Here is a 24,942-nt window from a genome sequence, read left to right on the forward strand (position 1 = left end):
TGGACACAACCAAAAACATCATCCATTCATGAATTCATGCATTCATTCCGCAAACATTATTTAGCACCTGCTTCACAAGGTATTGTGCAAGTGACTGTAGAGACAAATGAGACTTGGTTTCTGCCCAAGATCTAGTGGGGGAAATGAGACATAAACAAAGAACTCAGAACCAAGGCAGAATGTGATAAATGTTGCAAGAAAGCTACAAAATGTTATGGGAACTTCAGCATAGAGAAAAACTGCATACATTGTAGAGGATAAAGGGAGACTTCATGGATTTAGTAGCACATGCTTGAATGGGTAGAATTTTAACATGTTATATATGAGTAGAGGAGGTAGGACAGAGCCTTTTGTGGATGGAATAGTATAGATTAGAACAATGAGAAATATAATTATGGATTGAACAGTGTTTTAGTATAGGTAGAATCTAAAATCCTGAAAGGGAGATAGGGAGAAGTAAACCTGGAAATACAGTTGGGGGCCAAAACAAATTGGATCTTAAGTATTAGGCAGGAGATTGCTAAGTAAGCATTTAGGTGGCAGAAAAAAATTTTAATCAAAGGACTCATGAGATCAATGTGTTTTCATAATGATTAAGAGCAGTGAGCACTGTAGCATGAAAGAGAGAGGAGATGAGAGGAGAGGAGAACAAAGAGTAAGAATATACATATAGGAAGAATGGCCTAAGGACAAAACTTTGGGGAGTATTCACCTTTCTCTAATGGTTGGGAAAAAAATATGGGATAGTAAAGGAATTAGAGAATCTTCATACAGGAAAGAAAAGAACTAGAATGTGATTTGTTTTGGAAGCAAAGGGAGAAAATTTCCAATCAAGAAAGGGAGAGAGTGAGGGCAGAGGTATTCTTGTAAATGTTTACTAACAACTTTCTGAGATGTAAATACTCCCGTGGAAAATTTAAAAATGGATTCTTAAGCCATTTTGTGCTCACTTCAGCATACCCATGGGAGAGAAACAACATTGACAAATGCAGGAGGGAATTTGAGATGGAATATGGAATAAAAATGTGATCTGTGACTTTCTAGAGAAATTTAAACAAAGTAGTAGGGGCAAAATTCAATTTATGAGAAGTTGGGTGAAGGAATGATGGGGAAGAAGGAACTGGTAATGTATAGTTACTATGATAGAGTTTCATTATGGAAAGCAGGCCAAACTGTTTTAGAGAAATAATTCTGAACTGGGTTTTGGTCATGTATATATCATTAAAAAAATCTTCAGTACATTTGAGTTGTAGTTTCATCTAATGGGCCTTGATTGAGTATGTAATTGAAGTAGAGTGAATGTTGGTTGCATTTGGTCACCTCTAAGTTTCTTTTGATCTTTACGGTATTGGTTTCCAGAAGTACAATTATAGAAGATAAAATGGGAGCTGAAACAGACAGTAAAGTTAAAAGTCTTCTCCTCCCTTTTTAGAATATGGAAGCCATGAAGGAACTGGTAGAGAGAAGGATTAGTAATTCAAGATGGAAGATTTTGTTGATTTACCATTCTCTAAGAGGAAAGAGGAAGATGAAATACTCAAGAAAGGTGAAAGGCTTAGAATGGAAAAGAAGAGTCACATCTTCCTTTGAAATAGGAGGAAAGCATAAGAGAAAAAGTGAAGATATCTTGAGAGTGAGAGAATGAAAGATGAAGGAACTCATGTCAGATGATCTTGATTGTTTCAGTAAAGTATTTAAAGAAGTTATGGGTGGGAGTTAGGAGTGGTATTCAATCAATTAAAGTATTTTACTATTCTTTTATTGTGCTATAAATGTGAGGTTTGATACATTTTCCAAAGGGCAACAATCTAAGTTCTCTTTTTCTTTCCTGTACTTATTTATTCTAAATGAATTGCTTCATTAGATTGACATCTGTGACTTATTTATGCTTACTCTGTTGTAGGAGGTGTGGCTACAGCAAAGCGAAACAAGACCCAGAAGAGGAAAAAATGCATTTTCATAATGGGCACAGTAAGCACATTGTACAAATTTCCCCACAGTTCTCTCTCACTTAAGTTTCCATTTCTGGATAGGTATAGAAATATAATTAACCAAAGTATAGGTTTGCTGTTTTTTAATATCAAATCTTCTATGAGGAATAGAGTAATTGTACATGGTGATTAGGTATTGAAAAGTAATTGGTAGAGTTTGAGCATCTCTGTTACAACTTTTGAACACTGCAGGAATTTCAATAAAATCCTCTTACATAGTATGAAAAGTGTCATATTTCAAACTAAGTCTCTAAGTCAATTCTAATTTATGTAAACTCAGTGGAGAAAATATCTATCATATTAATTATGGAAATTGAGTGTAAATGAGATTTAAAAAAAACCCTTCAGTATTCCCTCATTAAGCCTTTTCCCCCTCCTGATCTTATTTCACTGTTCTCTTCTATTAGATAAGAATTTTCTGGAACAGGTCACTTAGTCTCATATGACATGGATGATTTTAAAAGGTTGTAGAAATTTAAAGCATTGTAAATTAACAAAGAAATGTAAAATGGATGTATGCTCTCTGTTCATTAAAACTATGCCAGTGTTGCTTCATGAAATGTGATCTGTGTAGAATTTTCAAAATGGGCTGAGCCACCATACAAGTGTATGCCAAGCACAATATGTGGTGCTTCTGATTCTACTAAATGTCCCCTTGCATAAACACCAGGGAAGACTCACTTTCAATTTTTATGTATATGCCCAGATTTGGCAATATGTAACTGTGTTTTTAAATGAAATACTAAAACTTCTCTTCTATTTTGTTGTCAAACCCCTGGATAAAATTACCTTCTCCTACCAACTTCCACCCCCATCCCAAAAGGAGGTGTGTAGATAGATAGAGAAATAGATATAGAGATCTATGTCTCTATCTCTCTATGTATCTCTCTGTGTGTGTGTGTGTGTGTGTGTGTGTGTGTGTGTGTGTGTGTGTGTGTATTCATTTGTATAGAGTTTGGCTTACAGTCAAGACCTAAATCTAACTTCTAAAAAATGCTGACAAAGTGACCCTGTTGAGTCCTTTAACTTCTTAGAGTCTCAGGCAATTAAGAAAACAAAGATAGAAAAATAGAAAAGAGAGGGGGGAGGAGGAGAAGGAGAAGGAGATGATGACCATGGTGGTGGCGATGATGATGAAGAAGAAGAAGAAAAAGGAGGAGAAAGAAGGAAATTTTATATGTTTGTATATGTATGTTTGTATTTGTATACATACACACATATATATGCATATATGCATACGTATACACACCCACATGCTAATATTTTTGATCCTAAAAATAAAACTTGTGCTGTGGCAGTACTGTTTTTTAAATAACTTAAAAGACAAGTTTTTGGTTACTTGGGACTTAAGGGACCTGGCACTTCATATATTAATGATCATCTACCACTATCATTTCTATTTTGATGTTAATTTATTTTTACAGTTAAACTGCCAGGAGTAAGAACTTATATTGATCCACATACCTATGAGGACCCTAATCAGGCTGTCCACGAATTTGCCAAGGAGATAGAAGCTTCATGCATTACCATTGAAAGAGTTATTGGAGCAGGTATGATGATGACATTTAAGTATAAAATCTAGGCTTATATTTATAAATCAACGCATACATGTTATGTTCATCAATGCACTAGAATACAGAAATTGTTTTTCAAAATGTGAAATTTAATTTTCTCGAATTTAAAGTAATCAATCAAACTTTCCAATGTACTTCTTTTCTATTTCCCAATAACATATTCATGTAAATGAACATATGTCAGTCTCTTGGGCTAAAAAAAAATAGCCAAGTACATGACTCAGTTTTTGTCATAATATTAATTTGCATATCTTAGCCATGTAATGCCAACTTGTGATTATCTAGTTTGTCAACAACTTTCGTTGTTGCTGTTATCAGTTTTTTCAATCATTCTCCCTCCTTCAATATTCTTTGAATCATTTCACTAATCCCTATCAACACCACTTGGAAAAAGGAAGAAGAGACAGGTGAAAGAAAACCTACTAGTTCAAAATTGTTTTTTGTTAATAGTTCTAACCGAGGTTAGCTGGGTTATAAAAATGAAAAAGGTCATGGCTTTTACATTTTATTATTTTCTCTGAATTTCATCATCTGGAGATTTTTCTCCCTATGAGTATTCTTTATTGTCTTTTATAGCTCAAGGATTAAAATCTATATTCAGTAAGATATTGCATAGTGTGAGTACTAACATAATGCATTATATTAAAAACTTTTTCCTTTGTGGGTATTTATACATAGATCACAGTTTAAGTATTAAAAAATCCATAAACTTGGTGGTCAGTCTATTGGTAAGAAGCTTATTCCATTTTCATCAAGCAAAGTTGAAACACAGGGTCCATTACTGAGCCAGTATTTGGAAAATGTCCAGGTAAGTATGAGTTTCATTTTCACTGGATGGACTTAAAACAAAAATACCCTCAGTCAGTTACAGGCTATGATGAAACATCAGAAGAGGCTTTTAGCAGAGGAATAAAAAACTAGGATTACTGGTTCATAGATCTAGAATTGGAACGGCTTTCTAAAGCTAATAGATAAAAATAAAATCCAGTAATTTTAACAGTCTGTTGGTCACCTGTCTCTAATTTGAGCCATTTGACTCAAAATGAATGCTTTAACCATCTCCTTCATCTTCATTACCAGGTGAATTTGGTGAAGTCTGCAGTGGACGTCTAAAATTACCAGGAAAAAGAGAATTTCCTGTGGCTATCAAAACCCTTAAAGTGGGTTATACTGAGAAACAACGGAGAGATTTCCTAGGGGAAGCAAGTATCATGGGGCAGTTTGATCATCCCAACATCATCCATTTGGAAGGTGTTGTGACCAAAAGTATGTACCTACTTGTATGTGATTATGTTCTCTGAATACTAAACTCCTATTTTCTTTCACTTTATCTGACAGGTTGTGACTTTTAGTAGAGAAGAAAAACAGGTCTAGATGACATTAATATTATCTAATGCTAAGTAACTTTGAAGTGATGTGTTCCCATTTTAAAAGACTTCTGGGCAAATCGAGCTTATCTGTATATATGCTCTGCTTTTAAGTAAAGGTGAACTTTTAAAGGCTATTGCAAGAACTAGCAAATTCAATAATAACCTAACCTCACAGAAATATTAATCAGCTAATGATAAGAAGCAGCAATGGTGTTAATGTTATCTTTGTCCTAGTCCCACATCCCTTTATCCTAATGAAATACAATCCTCAAAGGCTAGGGACATGGTTCCAATATGAATGGCATAGCCACAGGTGCCATGCCACCTTTAAGCAACCCTTTATAGTCAGCTGTATTTCTTTCTTTCATTTTCTCCTTTGAGGTATTTTAATAGCTCCCTGGAAAGCAACAGACTCAAAAGACTGAAAATGTTCCAGTGACAAATGTCCCTCAGGCTTCATTATTTCCCTTAAATCAGTAGTAACCTGTTCAATTTGGGCTCAGGCTTTTTTGTAGTCTTGAGACCACAAAATTATATCCAGTGCTTCCCATCTATTTTGAAACTTCTGAGCCTCTGGTACGTTCCACATGGGTACTTATTTGGTGTCCTAGCTAATTTTTGAGGTGCTTTAATATCAGATGTAGCAGTTCACATCAGCTACTATGGTGATGTCCTTAAGCCTGTGGGAATCCAGGGGTGACCCTATAATATTAATTAACCAGAGAGGAATAGGCAAGTTACATGACACCATGGATAAAGCATTGATTCTAGAATCAGGAAGATCTGATTTCAACTTCTGCCTCACATACTTACTAGCTGTGTCACCCTGGATTTATTATTCTGTCTACCTTGGTGTCCTCATATGTAAATGGGATAATAATAATACTATCTATGTCCAAGGGTCATTTTGAGAATGAAATGAGGTAATATTTGTAAAGTACGTTCCAAAACTTAAAGTGCTACATAAATGCAAACTATTATCATAATGTGTAATTTTTATACCAAATGGTGTTATACTCGAGCAACCAGTCCAGTGATCCTATCAAAATATCTCTAGAGCACAAGCATAAAAGATTCTCAATTTCTGCATGTCAACCACTTCACCAACCTGTAGGGTTTACAAAAGCCTAGACAGGATCACCTGGATTTGTTATGATTGACTAAGTTTTTATTCTTTTTTTCTTTCTTTATCTTGGTTTTGAATGATTGGAAGCAAAGGAAAAGGAGCTACCAACAAAGATACAAACAAAAGAGGGCCATTATAACATTTTATTTAAATGAGCAGAAGAGAAGGAACCACAGACAAGAAGGGCATTTTTGAAAGTAACATCTAAAATCTATTATAGATATTTAAAAAAAACAAATGATATAAAAGAGATTTACAGTTTCTTATAGTATCCCTTCTCTGTATAGTCTACTGTGTGTATAGAAATACTTGTTGTTGTCATTGTTTCGTATTAAATTTATTTTTTTTAAAAGCTAAACTCCAGAACCCTTAACATATTGTCTGGGAAGTTGTTTCAGTCCATCATTCTATATATTTTTATGCAGGCAATCAATACTTTAGTCATATTGTGTATTGACTGTAGATATATTGCAAAGAAAGCTACTAAAAACTTTTGACAATCATCTTTCTAAAATTTCTTCCTGTCATTATCTCTTACAGTGTTTGAGGGACAGTTGCATAGTATTTCCCTTACTCTTGCCAGGTTATGAGAAAGTTAAAATAAGGGCTTGAGGGGTTAGACCCCTCATGGATTTGATGTTAAAACAGGCAGAAAGAGCAAGCAATGATAGTGGAGTTGGATAGGTCTTTTGACTTCTCCCAAGCCATTTTGATTCTACACCCATACTTCCCAGTCCCCTCCATGCAATAGTCTTTGATTTACTTTTCTAGCTATGGGTCCAAGTTCAACTCTTCTACTATGTCTCCGGGGGCAACCTACCACAGCAGAAGCACAAGTTACTTTTCTCAGCCCTGAGCTAGTATGACCCCTCAAAATTTCTATTTCAAGGACAAAATAATCAAAGTAGGTAGTACTTCCATCTACTCACTAAACTAAAAAAGAATGGTATTACTCTCCCAAAGAGAAGAAGAAGGAAGGGAAGAAAAATCATTTCTGGTTGCTAACGGCCAGAACTTAATTCTCTTCCACTAAGTTAGGGAGAATGAGGAAGAAAAATTATCATGAACAACAATATTGCTCTCTTCTAAGTTGTCTATATCTCCTTAGCATATAATTTTTGCCTCTCAGATCACTGGGGTAACATAGCTCAGAAGAGATAATGAAGGATTACCCATTAGCTGCATGGTGCAGTGAATAGAGCTTCTGGCCTGGTGTTAAGAAGACTTGATTTCAAATCTAGCATCAAACACTTAAAAGCCTTGTGACTCTGGGCAAATCATTTCACCCTGTTTGCCTGACTTTCCACATCTGTAAAATGAGATGGAGAAGGAAATGGCAAACTTCTCCATCGCGTTTGCCAAGAAACCCCAAGTGAGAACCCAGAGAGTTGGACACAACTGCAACAACAGAAAAACAATAACCCATTAGTATTTGCTTCAGTGTAATAAGAATCTTAGGTGCACTAGAGAATCCTAGATCTGTCCACATCCTATTGTAACAGCAATGTTACTTGCCACTGCTGTGGCTGTGTGAGGCTAATAACACCAGCACACAGGAGGGCTGCTAGCAAAGTTTCTTTGATCTGCTTTTCTAAGGAAAGCAACTTTAAGGGGTTAACAATCTCACTTTAATTAAACATAAATATTTCATTCACTTAGCTCAGGGGAAAAACCAGCACCCTGAACTTCAGAGAAAACACAAACAGAAATTACAAGCAGAAATTATATAAAGAGAGCAAAATAACACTAATCAACATACAGGCTTCTAATTGTCTGACTGAGACATCACATACATAGTTACCAGAGAGAGAAGCACCAACATCTGGGTTTTTCAAAGCCAGGGGGCTCCTTCATGGATACCCAAAAGTCTTATCTGGTCAAATCGTAGGACACTCTTCCAGTGAGTGAGCCTCAAAGCAAAATGATAACCTCTGAGGATATATATGATTCTTCAGGGTCAGAGGGTGTCACAATCATGGGATTCAAATCTATATGACCGGGGCCTTCCTGTGACTTAAGCAGGTCATCAAAGACTCCCAATTCAATCAAAGACCTTGATTGAAACAAAGGCAAGACTCAAAGGTGCTTGATTGCCTTAGCACTCCAAAACAAAAACCAGCAAAAAGTCCCACCCTGCTTGCCATTACACCTATGATGATAAGATCATAGATCCAAATTTGGAAGAGAGCTTTGAAGTCACGTGGTCAAAGTCCTTCATTTTACAGAGCAGTAATCTAAAACCCAGGGGAAGTGACTTGCCTGGGACAATACACATAATGGTCAAACTGCAATCTAAACTGAAGCTCTTTATCTCAAAATCTTCAAGCTATTTGGAAAATACCTCCATGGCAGAGTTTAACTGCCAAAGGGGTCCATGGCATAAGCAAGATTAAGAAGCCCTGATCCAAAGATACATTCAATGCAATGGATTTGGAACATAAACGTTGATGTGTCCTTTTCACTTTTCTGAGGTCTCCTACTACATTCACCACAATTTATGAGAAAACTTGAAATACGGGGCTCAATCATTAAATTTGTGATCCCCTTTTGGTCAAATTGGAGTGTAGACTTCTTTTAGGTCTCTTCAGATGACCTAGAAGAGAACTGCACACAGTGTATGCTCAGCAAATGTTATTCAGTTCAATTCAGCAAATATTTATTGAGCATCCGCTGAGTGCATGCAAATTAATTCAAGTGGTTATAGTACAGCATTAATGAGGCCAAGGCTGAGAGTGTGACTTTTGTCCTTCCCCCACTTTCACCACTGCATCAACTAGTTAAACAGAGACAATTCTGGAATAGAGAGAGGGCAACAAGGGAACAATTATTGATTTATTAGCTTCCTACTGTGTGCTAGGGCCTGCGACCTTGAGACCACATGTGGCTGTGGCCTTTTGACAGTCCAAGTTTTACAGAACAAATCCTTTTATTAAAGGGATTCATTACGGGAAGTTTGATTCAATCGAAGGGCCACATATATCCTTGAGGCCACAGGTTCCCCACCCCTGTGCTAGGCATTATGCTAAGCACTTTGCAGTTATCATCACATTTTAACCTCATAAAATATCTTTTATTAAGTAAATGCTTAATAAGTTATTTTTCATTCCTACATTTCTTACATTATGTGTAGCAATATTGTAATACATTCATGTATCCACATAATGTCATACCATAATTTTTGTATTCATGTTATTCCTAAAGCATTGGTTCCATGAAAACAAGAAGCATATTTTATCTAAACTATGTATCCAGGACTCAATAAGCTGCCTTTTGCCTCCTAGTGAAGAGGTTGTATACCAGAGTTGTGGAATTCTCATAGAGTTTCAGACATGGTCAAGGTATTGATTCATTTTGCATGACTTTACTCATTTGTTACAAATAGAGGTCCTATTTTGGGTGGGGGAGTCATCAGGGAGTTATTTTCCCTGTTTTCCAGCTGAAGAAAATGAGGCAGACAGAGTTTAAGTGACTTACACTAGGGTCATACTAGTAGATGTCTGAAGCCAAGTCTGAATGTAACTCTTCCTTATTTTAGGGCCAGCAATCTATCCACTCCACCATTAGCTCAATTGAAAGGTACCTCACATTTCTTTACATGGGATACATGAAGTTAGTAAGAGATATTACAAAAAGAAAGGCAAACTAACCACCACAATTGGAAATTATACCTAAAATACATTTGTTCTAATGCTGGCTCAGGAATTCTATCTCTGATTCCAAGGAACAACATAATTAATGTTAACTAACACTCTCATATTAATATAATGTTTTTTCATAGAAAGGATTTTCTCCTAAAGTGTAATTAGGGAAGAGAAACATTGGAGATATATAACAAGGTAACAAAACAGTACTTGATTAAAAGTAAGTTTTTCCACCATGACTTTTGTCCATCATGCCTGTTTACTTCTTCAAGACTAATATGACTCACCTGACCAAAATACTACTTGTAGGAGACTCACTAAGGCAGTATACCCTGAAGTCACTCAAGGGCAAACTAGTTCTGCAGGGAAGGAAGATTACTTAAAAGAGGTGCAGGAAATAAAAACAAAAAGTTCTATCTGTAATAAAATGGAAAGAAGAATTAGAAAAAAATCTTAGGAATTGAAGTCATCTAATAAACAGTTGGATATTGAATTCAGTGACTAATCATTGTTCCCTATGGCTAGAATGTTCATGCTTCTCCTGAAGAATTCTTACTTATGATATGAAAACCAGCTCAGATTCTCAAGCCTTTATGTAGTCTTCGCTGAACACCCAGCTAGCAAAATTAGACCTTTTACATCCTATGTAGCATTGTATTTTGTACATGTAAAACATCACTTATAATTCTATATTGCAGTTACCTATTTATGTACCATAGCACGCCCCCTCCCAGCAACCCCTACAAAGTGTAATCTCCATGAGGTCAGGTTCTGGGTCTTATTTAAACCTCCAATCTTACCCCGGAAGTAGAAAAGTATAAGTTTAATAAATGTATTTGAATTAAACTGAAAGTCCCTGTATTCTTTATATCCATAAATGTAATTATAATTGAAATATGTAAATTATGGTCCAGAGCATAAAATGGAAATGTTATAGGGGATGATGATAAATCACTCTTAAAATGTTTACACTTAATTTTTTTTTTAATCCAATACCTTGCTCTGAGGATGACCCCTCAATGACAACATTAATAGGAAAACCAAAATACTGGCCTTAAAGGTGACTCTTTGTCTTTATTTCTTGTTCTGTGTGAATTGAAATCATATTTTTCCTTCACAAAGGTAAGCTATTAATGCTCAACTTAGGAAGTCTGCAACTTGTTTTTAATTTACCATGTTGAAACTCACTTTATTTGTGTCCTTAATTTCATGCTTTCTGATCTGATGCTAATTTATTCAGCAATTATTCTCAACCTGCAGCACACAGATAATGAGGCATAAGTGCAACTAAATCTTATGATTTCTCTGATTGAAGCTGGGGTGGGGAGGCTGGATGTTCCATCTTTTTCTATATCATTGCTTTAAGTGCTAGAAACAAGAGACCTCACTCAGAAATCTGTTTCAACAATCCGGCTAGCAGCTTCTGTGGGGGTGTAAGATCCACCCACAGCTAGCACCCAGAAAGCTGCCAACAGCACACGTTCTTTTGATCTGCTTTAACTAAGGAAAGCAAGGTGAAGGGGTTGACAAGTTTACTTTAATCCAGCATACAGACAGCATTCACTTAATTCAGGGTAGAAAGCCAGCACCCTGAACTTCAGAACAAAATACAAACAAATTACAAACATCAACAGACAGACCCAACACAGATTCATAGTTACCAACATCTAGGTTAAACCCGGGAGCTCAGAACAAGGGCTGGCCCAGAGTCACACACGCCACCACTGCTGTGAGTAAGAGAGCTCCAAAGAACAGACAGCCAACCCCTGGTTTTTATATCTTTTTTGGTGTCAGGGGTGAGGCACACATGCGACTCACCCATGTGACCTAGAATTGTCACAAAGAGGTGGACTTAGACCCATGTGGTCTAAGAGCCTCTGCTCTGCCAGACATGTAAACTAGGACCTCCCTGGAGTTAGCCCCACCTTGGGCCCCACCTTAGTTGCCCATCCACACCCACTAAGGTTTTACACGTAATAGCTGTTTGGGCCTGGGGCTTAGCACCTAGTAAGGCTAAATGAATTACTCAAAGGGAACAAAAGCCAAACTATTCAAGGGCACTTGTTGAACTAAGTGCTAAGGAGCCTATTTTGCTTACCAACACAAAATCCTTTTGTGATCTGTTGCTAAACCTGGCACATCCTAAAGAGAGATACTGTCTGCAGGGGTTTGTTGACAGATGACGAAAAACCTACAGCTCCTGACTCAAATAGCTTATTTTCAATGCAAGGCACTTTCATGAAATGCTCAGCACTGCCAACTTCTACTATTCAATGAGATTCAGAAAATAGCAAAAAAGAAAAAAAATATGTGAGTCAGCCCTCTCTCCCATCAAAACATCATTGCATCCCTGAGTTTCTTATAAGCTGCTCTACCTTGTATTGCCTGTTGTGGAAATTAGCCAAGGGGCTGCTCTTCTTAGATGTTTTTATGTTAATAAATTCAGAGCCAATACTTGCAAATCATAGAATTGCCAAATGTTGAGTTCATCTTCAAAACCTGAGGTGATGTAAAATTTTTCATAATCAGAACAAAGACCAAAGGGGGAAGCAAGAGCCTTAGGCCACATTTACCTGATCTAAAATTAGGTCAGGCATGGAGCTGTGCTAAATTTAAACTGAATAGGAGACTGGAAATACTTTGCAAAATACTATTTACAGCATAATTGAGGAAGAACTCCTTCCATTCCCTAGGGGATGGCACATTCAGGTGCAATAGACTGTTTAAAAAATTTGACCCAGTTGTGACTTATAAATTTAGGACGTTATTCATGCTTGTCAATATAGTGATTTTATTGATATTCCAGAATATGTTTTGTTAATTGTATTTATCTACCATTGTTATTGAAGAAAAATTATTAACATACATTTTTTTCATTTTTAAAGAAAAAATAAATCACATCTTTTCTGAGATAATTGAGTATTATATGAGAATTATTGGCTTATATGGTGACAATACCTTGTACATAGTAGGTCATAGGATCATAGACCTAAATTTAGAAGTATTTTAGAGATCATAGAGTCCAATCTCTCATTTTTCACCTGCCAAAAACTGAAGTCTGGGGAGGTAAAATGACTTGCCAAGAGATGCAGACTTATTAAATGTCTGAAAAAGGATTTGAACTCATATTTTCCTCATTTAAATGACAGTGAGCACTAAACTATGCTAAGCTGTCTCTTTATATATGCAATAAAAGTTTATGAAATGGATTGGGATAGAATGGAATTGAATACTGTAACTATGCTGATCTCAGACCAAAGTCCTCAGGAAAAACCCATCAGCAAATTCATGAACCATGTAAGTACTGCAAATAAGTAATCAACTGATTATTTGTTACATTCAGGTTTTACTGTGATTGATTATAGGTCATTAGTGACTATCAATAAATGAAACTGTAGTTGAATTTTACAAGGATGTTTGAAAACAAAGGAAATGGTTATTCAGTGAAAAGAACACTAGATTTGTAGCCAAAAGATAGGCCCCACCCTCTCAGCTAAGGACCCTACCTCATATTTCACTGGAAAAAAAAGTGAGGTCCTTCTCTAAGAGCTCCTTCTTCTCTCATATAAATCTACTATCATTCAGACATATTCCCCCGATATCTCTTCCTTCACCCATTTCTTTCATGAAGAGGTGGCCTTTCTTTCCCCCTAAGTACCTAAGTAAAACATTATACCTGTACCCTTTTCCCCATCTCTCCCAGAATATTCCTCACTTTGCCATCCCCACTATTAATCTTTAGTGTCATCTCTCATCTTATCTCATCTATCCAGCCTACTAATTAACATGTTAATGTCTCCCACAACCTTAAAAAACAGAAAGAAAAAAAATCTCACTTGATCCAACCATCCTTGATAGCTACTGATCTATCTATCCACAAACATATATGTATATTTGTATATAAAAATATGTATGTATATATTTTGTGTGTACATATACATGTATAAATACATACATACACACATGTGCATGTGAGCATATGTGTGTTTATTATACAACTCCTCCCCTTCCATTCTGAATCATTTGCAGTCTAACTTCTGATCTCATCAGTCAACTGAAACTACTCCCTCCAAAAGGAAAAATATGATCTTTTAATTGCCAAATATAATGGCCTTTTCTGAGTCCTTATCTTGATTTGTCTGCAGCTTTGCTACTGTCAATCAGCCTCTTCTGGATACTTTCTTCACTTTAGATTTCCTTGACACCTACAATGGGAAGTACTCTTTCTCAATCTCTTTTGCTGGATATTACTCCTGGGCATGTCTGCTATCCATAATGGACCTCTTATGTGTCATCCAAGGGTCTGTCTTGGAGCCACTTCCTTTTCCCCCTATAACATTTAATTTGGTGATTTCATCAGCTCCCCTGAGTGACGTCTTTTCTATGCAGATTATTCCCCTATCAATATATCCAATCCTAATTTCTCATGACCTCTCATTTCACATTACCGGTTGCCTTTGGATATTTAAAACTGAATGTTCTCTAGGCAAATCAAAGTGTCCAGGAACAGAATTCATTAGCTTCACACACACGCGCACACACACACACACACACACACACACACACACACACAGTAAAAACTCTTTTTTACTTTCTTAATATTATTGTAATGCTTCCTTTCTTCCTATCACCCAGCACCCAGCCTAATTATCATTGTCTTCTCACACAAAATCATCTCACAATACAATCCTCTCTCAAGCCTTATTCTTTCTACCTTCACAGAATTGCTCAGATATTGTCTTATCTCCAATCAAACTACTGATATAGCCATTGCTTTACATACAGATGATTGCAATAACCTCTTTCTTGATGACACTTCATGTCTTCCCCCCCATTCCAATCCATCCTGTACTCAGCTATCAAAGTGATTCTAGTAAAGCACTGATGTGACCAATCTGATGCCCTTATTTGATAAACTTTGGGGACTCCTGTTTCACCTAGGATCCAATATAAAAGGACTATTTTGTGTTCAAAAGCATTTACAATATGACCCTTCCCTCCCCTCCCTTTCCAGGCTTCTTACACTTAACTACATTGGCCTGTTTGTCACATCTGACACTGTCTCATTATCCCATGACCTGTTGTTGTTGGTCCCTATGCCTTAAATCCTTTTCCTTCTTATTTCTACATAGTGGTTTTCCTGGATTTCCTCAAGACTGTGTTTAAATTAGACATTGTATCATCTCTTGCCTTTCTAGTCTCCTTTCAGCTATTGGATTCCCTCTGAGATTACTTTTCATTTAATCTGTATTTATCTTGTATGTCTGCAGTTATTAAGTGTTGCCTTCACTTTTAGAGTACCAGATCTTTGATAGTAGGAATTCTGATCTTGTCTGTGGTTTTTAATACATATTCAGTCATTAAACATCTTAGTAAGCATTTACTTTACAGATGTTGGGTGACTTCTTATCACTTCTCAGGCCAACTCTCAACCGCAACTTTATCTTCTGTAAAATGCGGATAAAAATATTGAAGTCGAAGATAGCAAGATGGTTGCAGTGGAGGAAGAGAGTGCATCGGGCACCGGCCCGGAAATGGACGAGCTTCTGGAAAGTGCCCTTGATGATTTCAATAAAATCAAACCCTCCCCAGCATCCCCTTCTATCACCACAGCCCCTGATGCTTCAGGTTCCCAGAAGAGATCTCCTACAGACACAGCTAAAAATGCCCTCTTCGCCTCCCAAGAATTGTTCCAAGAACTGTTTGACCATGAGCTAACATGCCAAGCCACTGCAGAGTTTGAGAAGGCTATGAAGGAGCTGGCTGAGGAGGAGCCCCTCCTGGTAGAGCAGTTCCAGAAGCTCTCTGAGGCAGTGGGGAGAGTGGGCAGTGATACAACATCCCAACAAGAGTTTGCTTCCTGCCTGAAGGAAACACTCAGTGGACTAGCAAAGAATGCCACTGACCTTCAGAACTCTGGCATGTCTGAAGAGGAGTTGACTAAGGCCATGGAGGGGCTGGGCATAGAAGAAGGGGAGGGAGAAGGCAATATACTCCCCATTATGCAGAGCATTATGCAGAACCTATTATCTAAGGAGGTACTATATCCATCACTAAAAGAAATCACAGAGAAATACCCAGTGGTTGCAGAGCCACCGTGAAGCACTGCCCCCAGAACAATTTGAGAAATATCAGGAACATCACAATGTAATGGGCAAGATTTGTGAACAGTTTGAAAAAGAAACAGCTGCATACAGTGAGGCCACACAGAAGGCCTGCTTTGAGATGGTTCTAGATGTCATGCAGCAGCTTCAGGATTTGGGTCATCCCCCAAAGGAGCTTGCAGGGGAAACACCCCCGGCTTCAATTTTGACCTTGACACCTTGAATCTGTCAGGCTCTGCAAGTGCCAGTGGAGAGCAGTGTCTGATCATGTGAAATTCTTCACCCTTCCCTTCCCTTCCCTTCCCTTCCCCAACTGTGAGTGAACACCTGAAGTCAGCAGAGCCATCGGGTACTGGGAGGTGTGGTGAAGCTGTGGAGAAGCTGCCTGCCTGTCCCACTTGTCTTCTGCCCCCATTCCAATTCCTTCTGCAGCTCTTATTCCAAGACCACTCCACACCAGCATGCTTCCTCTGTAGCCATTGAGGCTGTTGTTTCTGGGAATGGGACCTATTGTTCATCTCATCAAGTCTTTTACTCCACCTCCCACCCTCCATTATCTGCTGCTAGTGAATGTACCTATTTCTATCTGCTTAAGGTCTTTTTGGACTATGTTCCCTTGCCCCCCCCCCCAAATATTGAGTGTACCTGTTGTCTATACCTGCACTGATGCTTCCTCCTCTGACTCCCAGGGTTTTTGTGCCTTGTTCCCTATTCCCTTTGGAGTCGGGGTGCTGTGCCAGCTCTGGGCATGGGGATAGGGGAGATCCTTGGCTCTGAACACCCATCCTTGGGTGTCTGATCCCTCAGAGCAGAAACACTAATCAGAGTAGGAACTGGAGAAGGGACACTTGGCATATCCTTGTGAGAATAGAGTCTTTTTGGTCCTTGCCAGCCATGTGTCCTTTCCCCTAGGTGCACATATATTTTTTTGGATCCTCTGAGTTCTGCTCTTCTAAATTAATAGATACCTCTGTTCCTGGTCCAATCTGAGAAACCAAATGTTATTCTAAATGTTCCACAGTACTGTTTCCTGAAGTGCCCCCCTCCCTTTCCTGCTATTTTCAGCTTCCTACCCCACCCCTGAACTTGTGACTGAGGGGGATCCCCCTACCTTTTCTCATTCAGCTCTGATCCCCTAGCAAATAAACACAGAGATGGGGAGAGCAAAGAGTGTTCTCTTCCTAGCTATTTTGGGGCAGTTTTGAGACTTCTGGTCCTCTCAACATCCTAAACCTTGATTCATGGCAGTGGTTTGGGAGAGGGCTGGCAGCTTGTCCTCCCCCAACCCTTCCTAGTCTCCTGTGACTTGGCTTGTGTCTAATAAATATCCTGAGCTAGGCTGTTGGGAGTGTGGCCCATTTCTTGTGTGGCATAAACTCCTACAGGCTAAGGGTAGAGCTTGGTTCTGAAACCCCCTGTTCAAAGGTATTTGGCAATGCCTCCCCCTATCCCAGGCTAAGATATCTGCCTGTTTCTTAAAGATTTCAGCAAAAAGTTCTGAGGTTTTTAATTTTTCACTGGCATTCTGTTTAATATTTCAAATTTATTATTGAACACCAAATCACTTCTCTTAGCTGCCCTTTCTTCTCCTCAGCCCTAGATCTGAGAGCCATTTATACTGTGGGGCCTCGTTCACCTTATAAAGTAAGCACTGCACTCAGACCAACTCTCCTGAATTAAGTGTTAGGAAGACAGCTAACATTAAGATGATTTCGGTTCTTGGTTTAGAATCAAATATAGTTCACTAAAATATGGGAATTTTTAGGCACCTCTGAGCTCACCATTAGTAAACAGTGTGACATGGTAGCTAAAAAAAAAACCAAAAACATTTTTCTGTTGCGGTGCTAGAAAAGTCCGGAATAAAAGGAGAATAGGAAGTGCTAATTACATTAAGTGCCTATTATATATTGGGCAAATATAAAAAAAACCAATTCCTGTCTTCAATAAGTTTGGGGAGGGGGGTGAAGACACAACTTCAGTGATGTATTTACTTCTAAGCACCCCTCTTAGGATGTTGACAAGTTGACTCAGGTTTGAGGGAAGATGAGCACGATGCTGAGAGGGCTTAAAACCACATCATTCAAAAGTTGGTAGCTGAGGGTGGTAGTGGAAGAAAGTGGCTTTGCAGCTGAAAGACTTCCCTCCATCTCCTGTCTGCTTCCCTGGTACTAGCTAACCCTACCAAGAAACTTGAGGCAGCCCTGCCCATTTTTGTTCCTAAACCCCCTTCCCCAAGATTGTTGGTTTGTTTTGGGAGGAGTGGACTCATGTATCTCACTGTATAGAAAGCTGTGGCAAAGCTGTCTAGTCGCCTCTATAGAGCCTTCTCCCCTAATAAAACATCTCTACTAGGGGTATGGGTGGAGGCTGCAGGGTACACTAGAAATACTACTGGAGTTAAGACTCAAGAAACCTGGCTTTGAATCCTACCTCTCCCACTATCTGTGACCTTGGGCAGGTCACATAATTTCTGGGACTCAGTTTCTTGATCTGTAAAGGGGGGGAGGGTTGTGAATTAGTCTCCAAAGTTCCTTCTAACCATCAATGCCTGAGCATATACTATTGGCATTCAATAAATGCTTGTTATATTGAAAAAAAAAATATATATATATACATATATACATGTATATATATATATATACATATATACATGTATATATATATATATATATATATATATATATATATTTGCACTATTTACTATGTAGAGTGAGACTATACTACCTTGCTTTAGAAATGCTCATGATCATGTTGACAGAAAGGTGATAAATATTTCAAACCCAGAAACAAAAGTAGGAAGTGAGGTAGAGTGCAAAAGGCAGGATTTAGAGTCAGAGGACTTGGGACTAACCCATATTCTACTGCTTACTGTCTAAGTAAACTTGTGTCACTTAACCTACACCCCAATTTCCTCATCTGCAAATGAGTGCATTAAATTCCATAATCTCTATTGATCCTTCCTGATTTAAATGTGTTTGATGCTATGATTCTTTGATTCTTTGATGCTATGAATTTCCCCAAATCATTCTGTGGAGTGGTAGGAAGTTGAGATTTCCATCACCAAAGGAAGTAAACACCTTCCTGATGATGAATTTATAGATACTTAAAGTATTGAGATCTTACACCCACCGTTCATCTCACCATCACTTTTTGAGTAAGCTATAATTTTGGTTCTCTAGAGATACTGGTTTACCGTGATTCATAAGTAAATAGCATCATTATTAAATACAGATGTTGGAGAATAAAATGTCTTCTGTGGGGAAAACTTATCTTTATACTATTTCCCATATATAATCTATCCAATTTGTTTCCCCCTTTTCTTTCTGGTCCCAGATGATTCTCTATTTGTACTGACCAGAAGGGATATAGATATTTATGGCTAATCAAATTGTGTATCTTTATAAGTGAAAAGAACTTTATTCATCCTTCAGAGGGGCAATGTGACATAATGTTTAAAATGATCTAATTCGGATACATACTGGAATCTCTTAGTTCCAGTTTTCTCATCTGTAAAGTAGAAATTATAATAGAATTAGTAAATAGGTCACTGCTGAGAAGGTTGGATAGGTACCTCAGGTTTGATATTTTAAAAAAATGAGACACCCATTGTCCATCTAGCAATTGACAAAAGATTCATATTATACATAACCAACGGGGAGAGCATTGATTCAACTTAGCTTAGCTTTTCTGACTCTATGTTACTGATGTTTGGGCCATCAGTCAATCCTGAGGGTCCAGCTACACTGTCCTTGTAGCTTTTTGTACTCAGTCAGCTAGGAAGCCATATTAATAGCTCACAAGTTTGTCCACTGATTCAACCAGATGTTAAGGACAGTTTAATTACCTTTTAAGTAATCTAATGAGATCAACGATGTAGAGCACTTTGTAAACTTCAAAGCACTACACAAATAAGAAAAATTATTACTATGTCCATTTCTTTTAAATGGCTAAGGATTTCAGAGTATACCCTGTGATATCTTCGGACTATTTACCATTAGACCAATTTCATACACAAACAGTAGGATCTAAACATTTTCTCCATCTGTAGGTAATTCTTTCCTTTGAAATTTGTGTAGGAAGTTTTTCAAAACCCTGGTGAATTTCTTTGGCTCTTTTTCTCCTGATTTTATGCCTTTTGGATATGGATAATTTTTTAAGAATCATTAGTAATTTCAATAAAATATAAACTCTTTGAGGGCATTCATTACTTTTATTTTTATTTTTGTCTTTGTATTTCAAATACCTGTAGCAGTGCCTGGTACATAGTAGCTGCTTCATAAATTCTTACTGAATTAAACTATATATTTGAAATGACACATCATATGCCATGAAAGTTATTTTCTGAAGTTTTCTCTTTGTTTGAAACATATAACATTTAAAGCATTATAAATCTGGCCTTCCAGTTTGCTTGTATTAGAGAGTATGTAAATGGGAATTATATGAAATAAGAAGAGAAAGGTAAGAAATATTGTGAAAGGTCTTAAATGACATTCTCAAGATTTTATGTTATATCATAGAGCAAATAGGGGGCTATTGAATAGTTGAATAGAATGAAGTATCCTAGGAATCAAATCCAGGTTTTTGGAATTTGACTCTCATACAGAAGATGAATGGGAGAAGGGTGTTGTTCAGTAATTTTTCAATCATGTCAAAGTCTTCATGACCTCATTTGGAGTTTTCTTGGCAGAGATATTGAAGTGGCTTGCCATTTCCTTCTCTAGCTCTTTTTTTGCAAATCAGGAACTGATACAAACAAGGTTAAGTGACTTGACCAGGGTCAAATAGCTAGTAAGTGTCTCATGAACACATGAAGGTGTCTTCCTAATTCTAAGCCCAGTTCTGTATACACTGTACCATCTACCTGCCCCAAAGGGAGAAGAGTAATTAACTGGATTCAGAAGAGCTTTTAATGCCCATTGTAGTAGTCCAAATGAGAGGTGATTGGGGTCCATGCTAGAGGAATGATGTGGAGGCAGAATTGACAAGGGTTAGCAACTAATTCAAAAAGAGTGGCAAGGAAAAAGAGTCAAAAATGACTCCATAATTGTTAACCTGAGTTACGATAAGGATAGTTGTCATCTAAGTAAAAAATAAGAATATTTAGATAATAAAATGAGTTCTATTTTGGACACATTGGGTTTCCATTGCCTATGAGAAATCCAAATGGAAACGTCCAGCAAAAGGTAATATGGGATTGGAGGTAAGGCAATATTAGGAATATACATTGAAGTGATAATCAAACTCATTGGAGTTAAAATAAATTTGCAAAAGGAAGAATGTAGAAAAAAAAGGGAGATGAGGGTAAAGCACAGAGCTTTGGGAAATATCCACTCTTAGTGAATAGGAGGGGAATTATGGTCCAGGAAAAGAGAGTGAAAAAGTATAAGAAATGATGAGCAGGATGCTTTCAGAAAAACCTAGAAAGACTTACATGACCTGATCCAGAGTAAAATGAGCAGAACCAGGAAAACATCAGCTATAGTAACAGCAATGCTGTATGATCACCAACTGTGAATGACTTGGCTATTTATAGCAATACAATGATCCAAGACAATTCTAAAGAGATATGATGAAAAATGCTCTCCATCTCCAGAGAAAGAACTGATGGAGCCTGAATGAATATTGAAGCATACTTTTTAAAACTTTGGGTGGGTCTATTTTCTTTAAAACATGACTAATATGGAAAGGTTTTGCATGACCACATATGTTTAACATATAATTTGCTTGCTTTCTCAATAAGAGGGGTACAAGAAAGAGGGAGGGAGAGAATTTAGAACTCAAAAAAATTTAAATGATTTTTAAAAATTGTTTTTACCTGTAATTGGGGAAAAATAAAATATTAAATAAAAAAGAAACTGAAAAGAAGATATCAAACAGGTAAGGGGAGAACCAACAGATCATTATCTTGTAAGGCAAGCATAGAGGAAATAATATCCAGTACATGGACAAGAGCGTAAAAAACTGAAAATAATTCAAGTAGAATGAGCATTCAGTAATGTTATTGAATTTAGCTATTTGCTTTTTAATACATAGGATTTTTCTATAAGTCTTCAAAATTCCCGTATCTATGTGATTATAATAATTGAATTTAGATTTATGATCACAGATACCAAGATGGAAGGAGCATTAGAGGCCATCTAAGAGCACTTTGCCTCATTTTACAGATGAGAAATTGAGGCCTAATGAGGTTAAGTGACTAGTTAGTAATGAAATTAGAAACCATGTCCCTAATTTCAGAAGTGTTCTGTAATTAATCAGCAATTCCTTTGCATGAAAGAAAAGCTCAAATGTTTTAATATTCTTTCCTTAAAAATTATAAATATCTTAATATGAACTAATTTTAAAGTTTATTATAATCATGTTATGACATAGCTTTAATATATCTTATGCATAGGTATTTATTATGCAATTTTAAAATGACTGACAGCTCTTCCTGTCTATATTTTGTGGCACTTCATGGAAATTGATTTAAATAAAAATAATTTGCATGTTCTTAGAGGATTTCATTGAATTTACAAGGACTAGAGGAAACCACATTAATTATTGCTATGTCATCCTTGCAAGCTAGCGAGAAATGAGATCTAAAACCTGAGCCAAACTATATATAATTAGCATTAAAATGACTCAAGCATGAAAATTAATCAAATGGGATTTGAAGAGTCTTATTATTCTTGTCAACAAAAGAATATCATACCTGTTTGCAAACTTTTATTTTGATTGCTCATCCCCCCCCCCCCTTTTCGAATATGAGAGGCCCTTTAGGTCCCTATCACACTGCTCAAATAATATTTTTTTTGAAAATTCTGTTGTCACAGCCTTTGCTGTCATACATAATTAATGTCTCTTAAACACAGATGATGCTGACTGAAAAATTGCACAGCATGCATTCCAGGTGTCCAACTTCTTAAAAAGTAATTATTTCCTCTTTCTGTATGTGTATTATTTAATGTTAATAAGATTTTTGATGGGTGCATCCTGTTTACAGCATAATATCTTTCTTCCAAGCTCAGTAAAGTCTGGGTTGAAGGCCAAGGTGTTCATTAACCCAGAAAATAAATACTTCATGAAGATTTTTTAACTCATTCGTGCTGAAAGCTCATCAGTCTAAGGAGTACCTGCAGCCAATCATTTTACTGATAGATGATTCTAAAAAACAGAAAATGAGTGGTGAAGAGGGAAGGAGAGAAATTCTGTAAAGAAGAGTAAGTATAAGGAAGGAGCAGGGAATCAAATTGTATATTAATCACCTGAGGGGGGAAGCAACAGGTTTCAAAGGACATATAGAAGATATAATCAAGTTTGTATAAAGTAATTGGCTGTATGTCACTATATTTGAAGGCCCCTCCACCTAAGAATAGACAACCTTCTTCTCCAACCCCCCACCCCCTCACCTGACCCTAGCCAAGCATGATCCTGATATCAGAAATTTAACCAGTACAAATACATTATTTTAAGTTAAACATTTCCTCATTTAAAACATAAATACCCCTTGAAAAACATTACAGATCATTCTTTAGAGAGGTCACCAGTAAAGGTGGGTTGTTAATTTTCTTCCAACCTCAAGTTGTGAGCCCATACAGGGTTCCTTAGCCAGGGAAATATTCCAGAGCACTGTGTGTGTCCCAGAAAATCAGAGACCATTGGGGAGGAAAGGGGAGGCACCCTGACTGTTTTTGAAATAATGTACTTGTTTGTGTTAGAAGTGAACTCTTTTTACCTTGTATACTTCCACAAGATTGAAGAACACTTTACTCTTTCTGTAGAGAAGTGGCTCAGAGTCAAATTCTTAATGGCCCTAGGAGAAATGCTAGGTGGGAGCTTGAGCCAGAGCCATACTTAATGAGACAAACCTAAATTTGAGTTAAAAGGGCTATTTCCCTTTTTACTAAACTAGTGGATTAGAGTAATGGTATAGATAAAGTTAATCTCGTAAAGTATATGATAAATGTTGACCTTTTGGGAACATGTGGGAAAAATATGGGCTAGTTTACAACACAATTACACACATTTGACACTGATTGAATAGCTTGACCCAAACATTATTCATTAATATTTTATGTCATTTTGGAAGGAAGTCACCAGGGGAGTGCCCCAGAGATCTGTGCTTGGTCCTGTAGTTTTTATTTTTTTTTATCATTTATTCCAATAGTAGTATCAGTGGCATGCTTATCAGATTCATAGATCATGAAATGTTGGATAGAATAGCTGAGATCATAGATAACCATCAGAATTCAAGAATATTTTTACAATCATTACAAACATTAGGGTAAATCAAATAATCTGAAATTTAGTATTATTAAATGTTAAGTCATATATTTTCATTAAGAAAATCAACTTCAAGGTTGATATGGGGAATGCATGGATGGTTAGGCAACAGTTCAAGTATGAGGGGAAGCTTTTAGCAGACAGAAAGATCAAAATAAATAAACAGTATGGTATGACAGTTAGGAAAGCCAATGAAGTAGTAGGCTGTGTTAAAAGAGGTGCAATATTCAGGACGTGTAGATTCTGTCCTCATTAGACCAGGTGAACCATATTGTATTCAGCTCTGGCAACATTTTTCAGGAAGAACATTAACAAACCAGATAACACCTAAAGAAGCACGAAATAAATCATGTGTATTTTGTTTATAAAAGTGAATGCTTGGTGGGAAAAGGAGATGTGAGGTAACTGAAAGTCTTTGTAGGAAAAAAAGATATGGGTTTTTTTTTTTGTTTGGTTCTTTGGTTGTTGTTGGTTTTTTTTTTGTTTATTTTTTGTTTTTTTTTTTTTCTGCATGCCCTGGCAAGTTAGAATTAGGATTGATTAGGTGTAATTTGCAACAAGGCAAACTGAGACTTGATACTATGAAAACTTCATGATAATTAGAGGCATATTGAAGTGAAATGAACTGCCTTTGTAAGTTCTGGGTTTTCCCACATTGGAGATTTTCAAACAAAGGCTGGATGGCCATTTGTCTGGTACATTGTAGAGGGGATTCTACTGGCATAAATTGAACTAAAAGCCAATGAAGTCCCTTTCATCTCTGGAATTATGTGAATTTGTGCTATGATGGTACATTTTAGCTTACTGCATACTTTCTATCCTAAGAGCTAAATGACAATCTATTTCTATGGACCTCAGAATTGGAAGAGAG

At 37.0% G+C, this 24,942-nt stretch overlaps 1 protein-coding gene and 1 pseudogene across 1 annotated transcript in view; both read left to right on the top strand.

The window, feature by feature from the left end:
• Positions 1–24,942, top strand: part of LOC118854797 (ephrin type-A receptor 5) — a 109,710-nt gene that overhangs the window by 59,378 nt on the left and 25,390 nt on the right. The window contains exons 4-6 of the mRNA XM_036765041.1: positions 1,904–1,971; positions 3,416–3,541; positions 4,646–4,831. Coding sequence (XP_036620936.1) covers positions 1,904–1,971; positions 3,416–3,541; positions 4,646–4,831 — 380 coding nt within the window. The remainder of the gene's footprint in view (positions 1–1,903; positions 1,972–3,415; positions 3,542–4,645; positions 4,832–24,942) is intronic.
• Positions 15,192–16,093, top strand: LOC118853423 (annotated as a pseudogene).

The sequence above is a fragment of the Trichosurus vulpecula genome, chromosome 6 (genome assembly GCF_011100635.1).
Source record: "Trichosurus vulpecula isolate mTriVul1 chromosome 6, mTriVul1.pri, whole genome shotgun sequence".
Classification (NCBI taxonomy): domain Eukaryota; kingdom Metazoa; phylum Chordata; class Mammalia; order Diprotodontia; family Phalangeridae; genus Trichosurus; species Trichosurus vulpecula.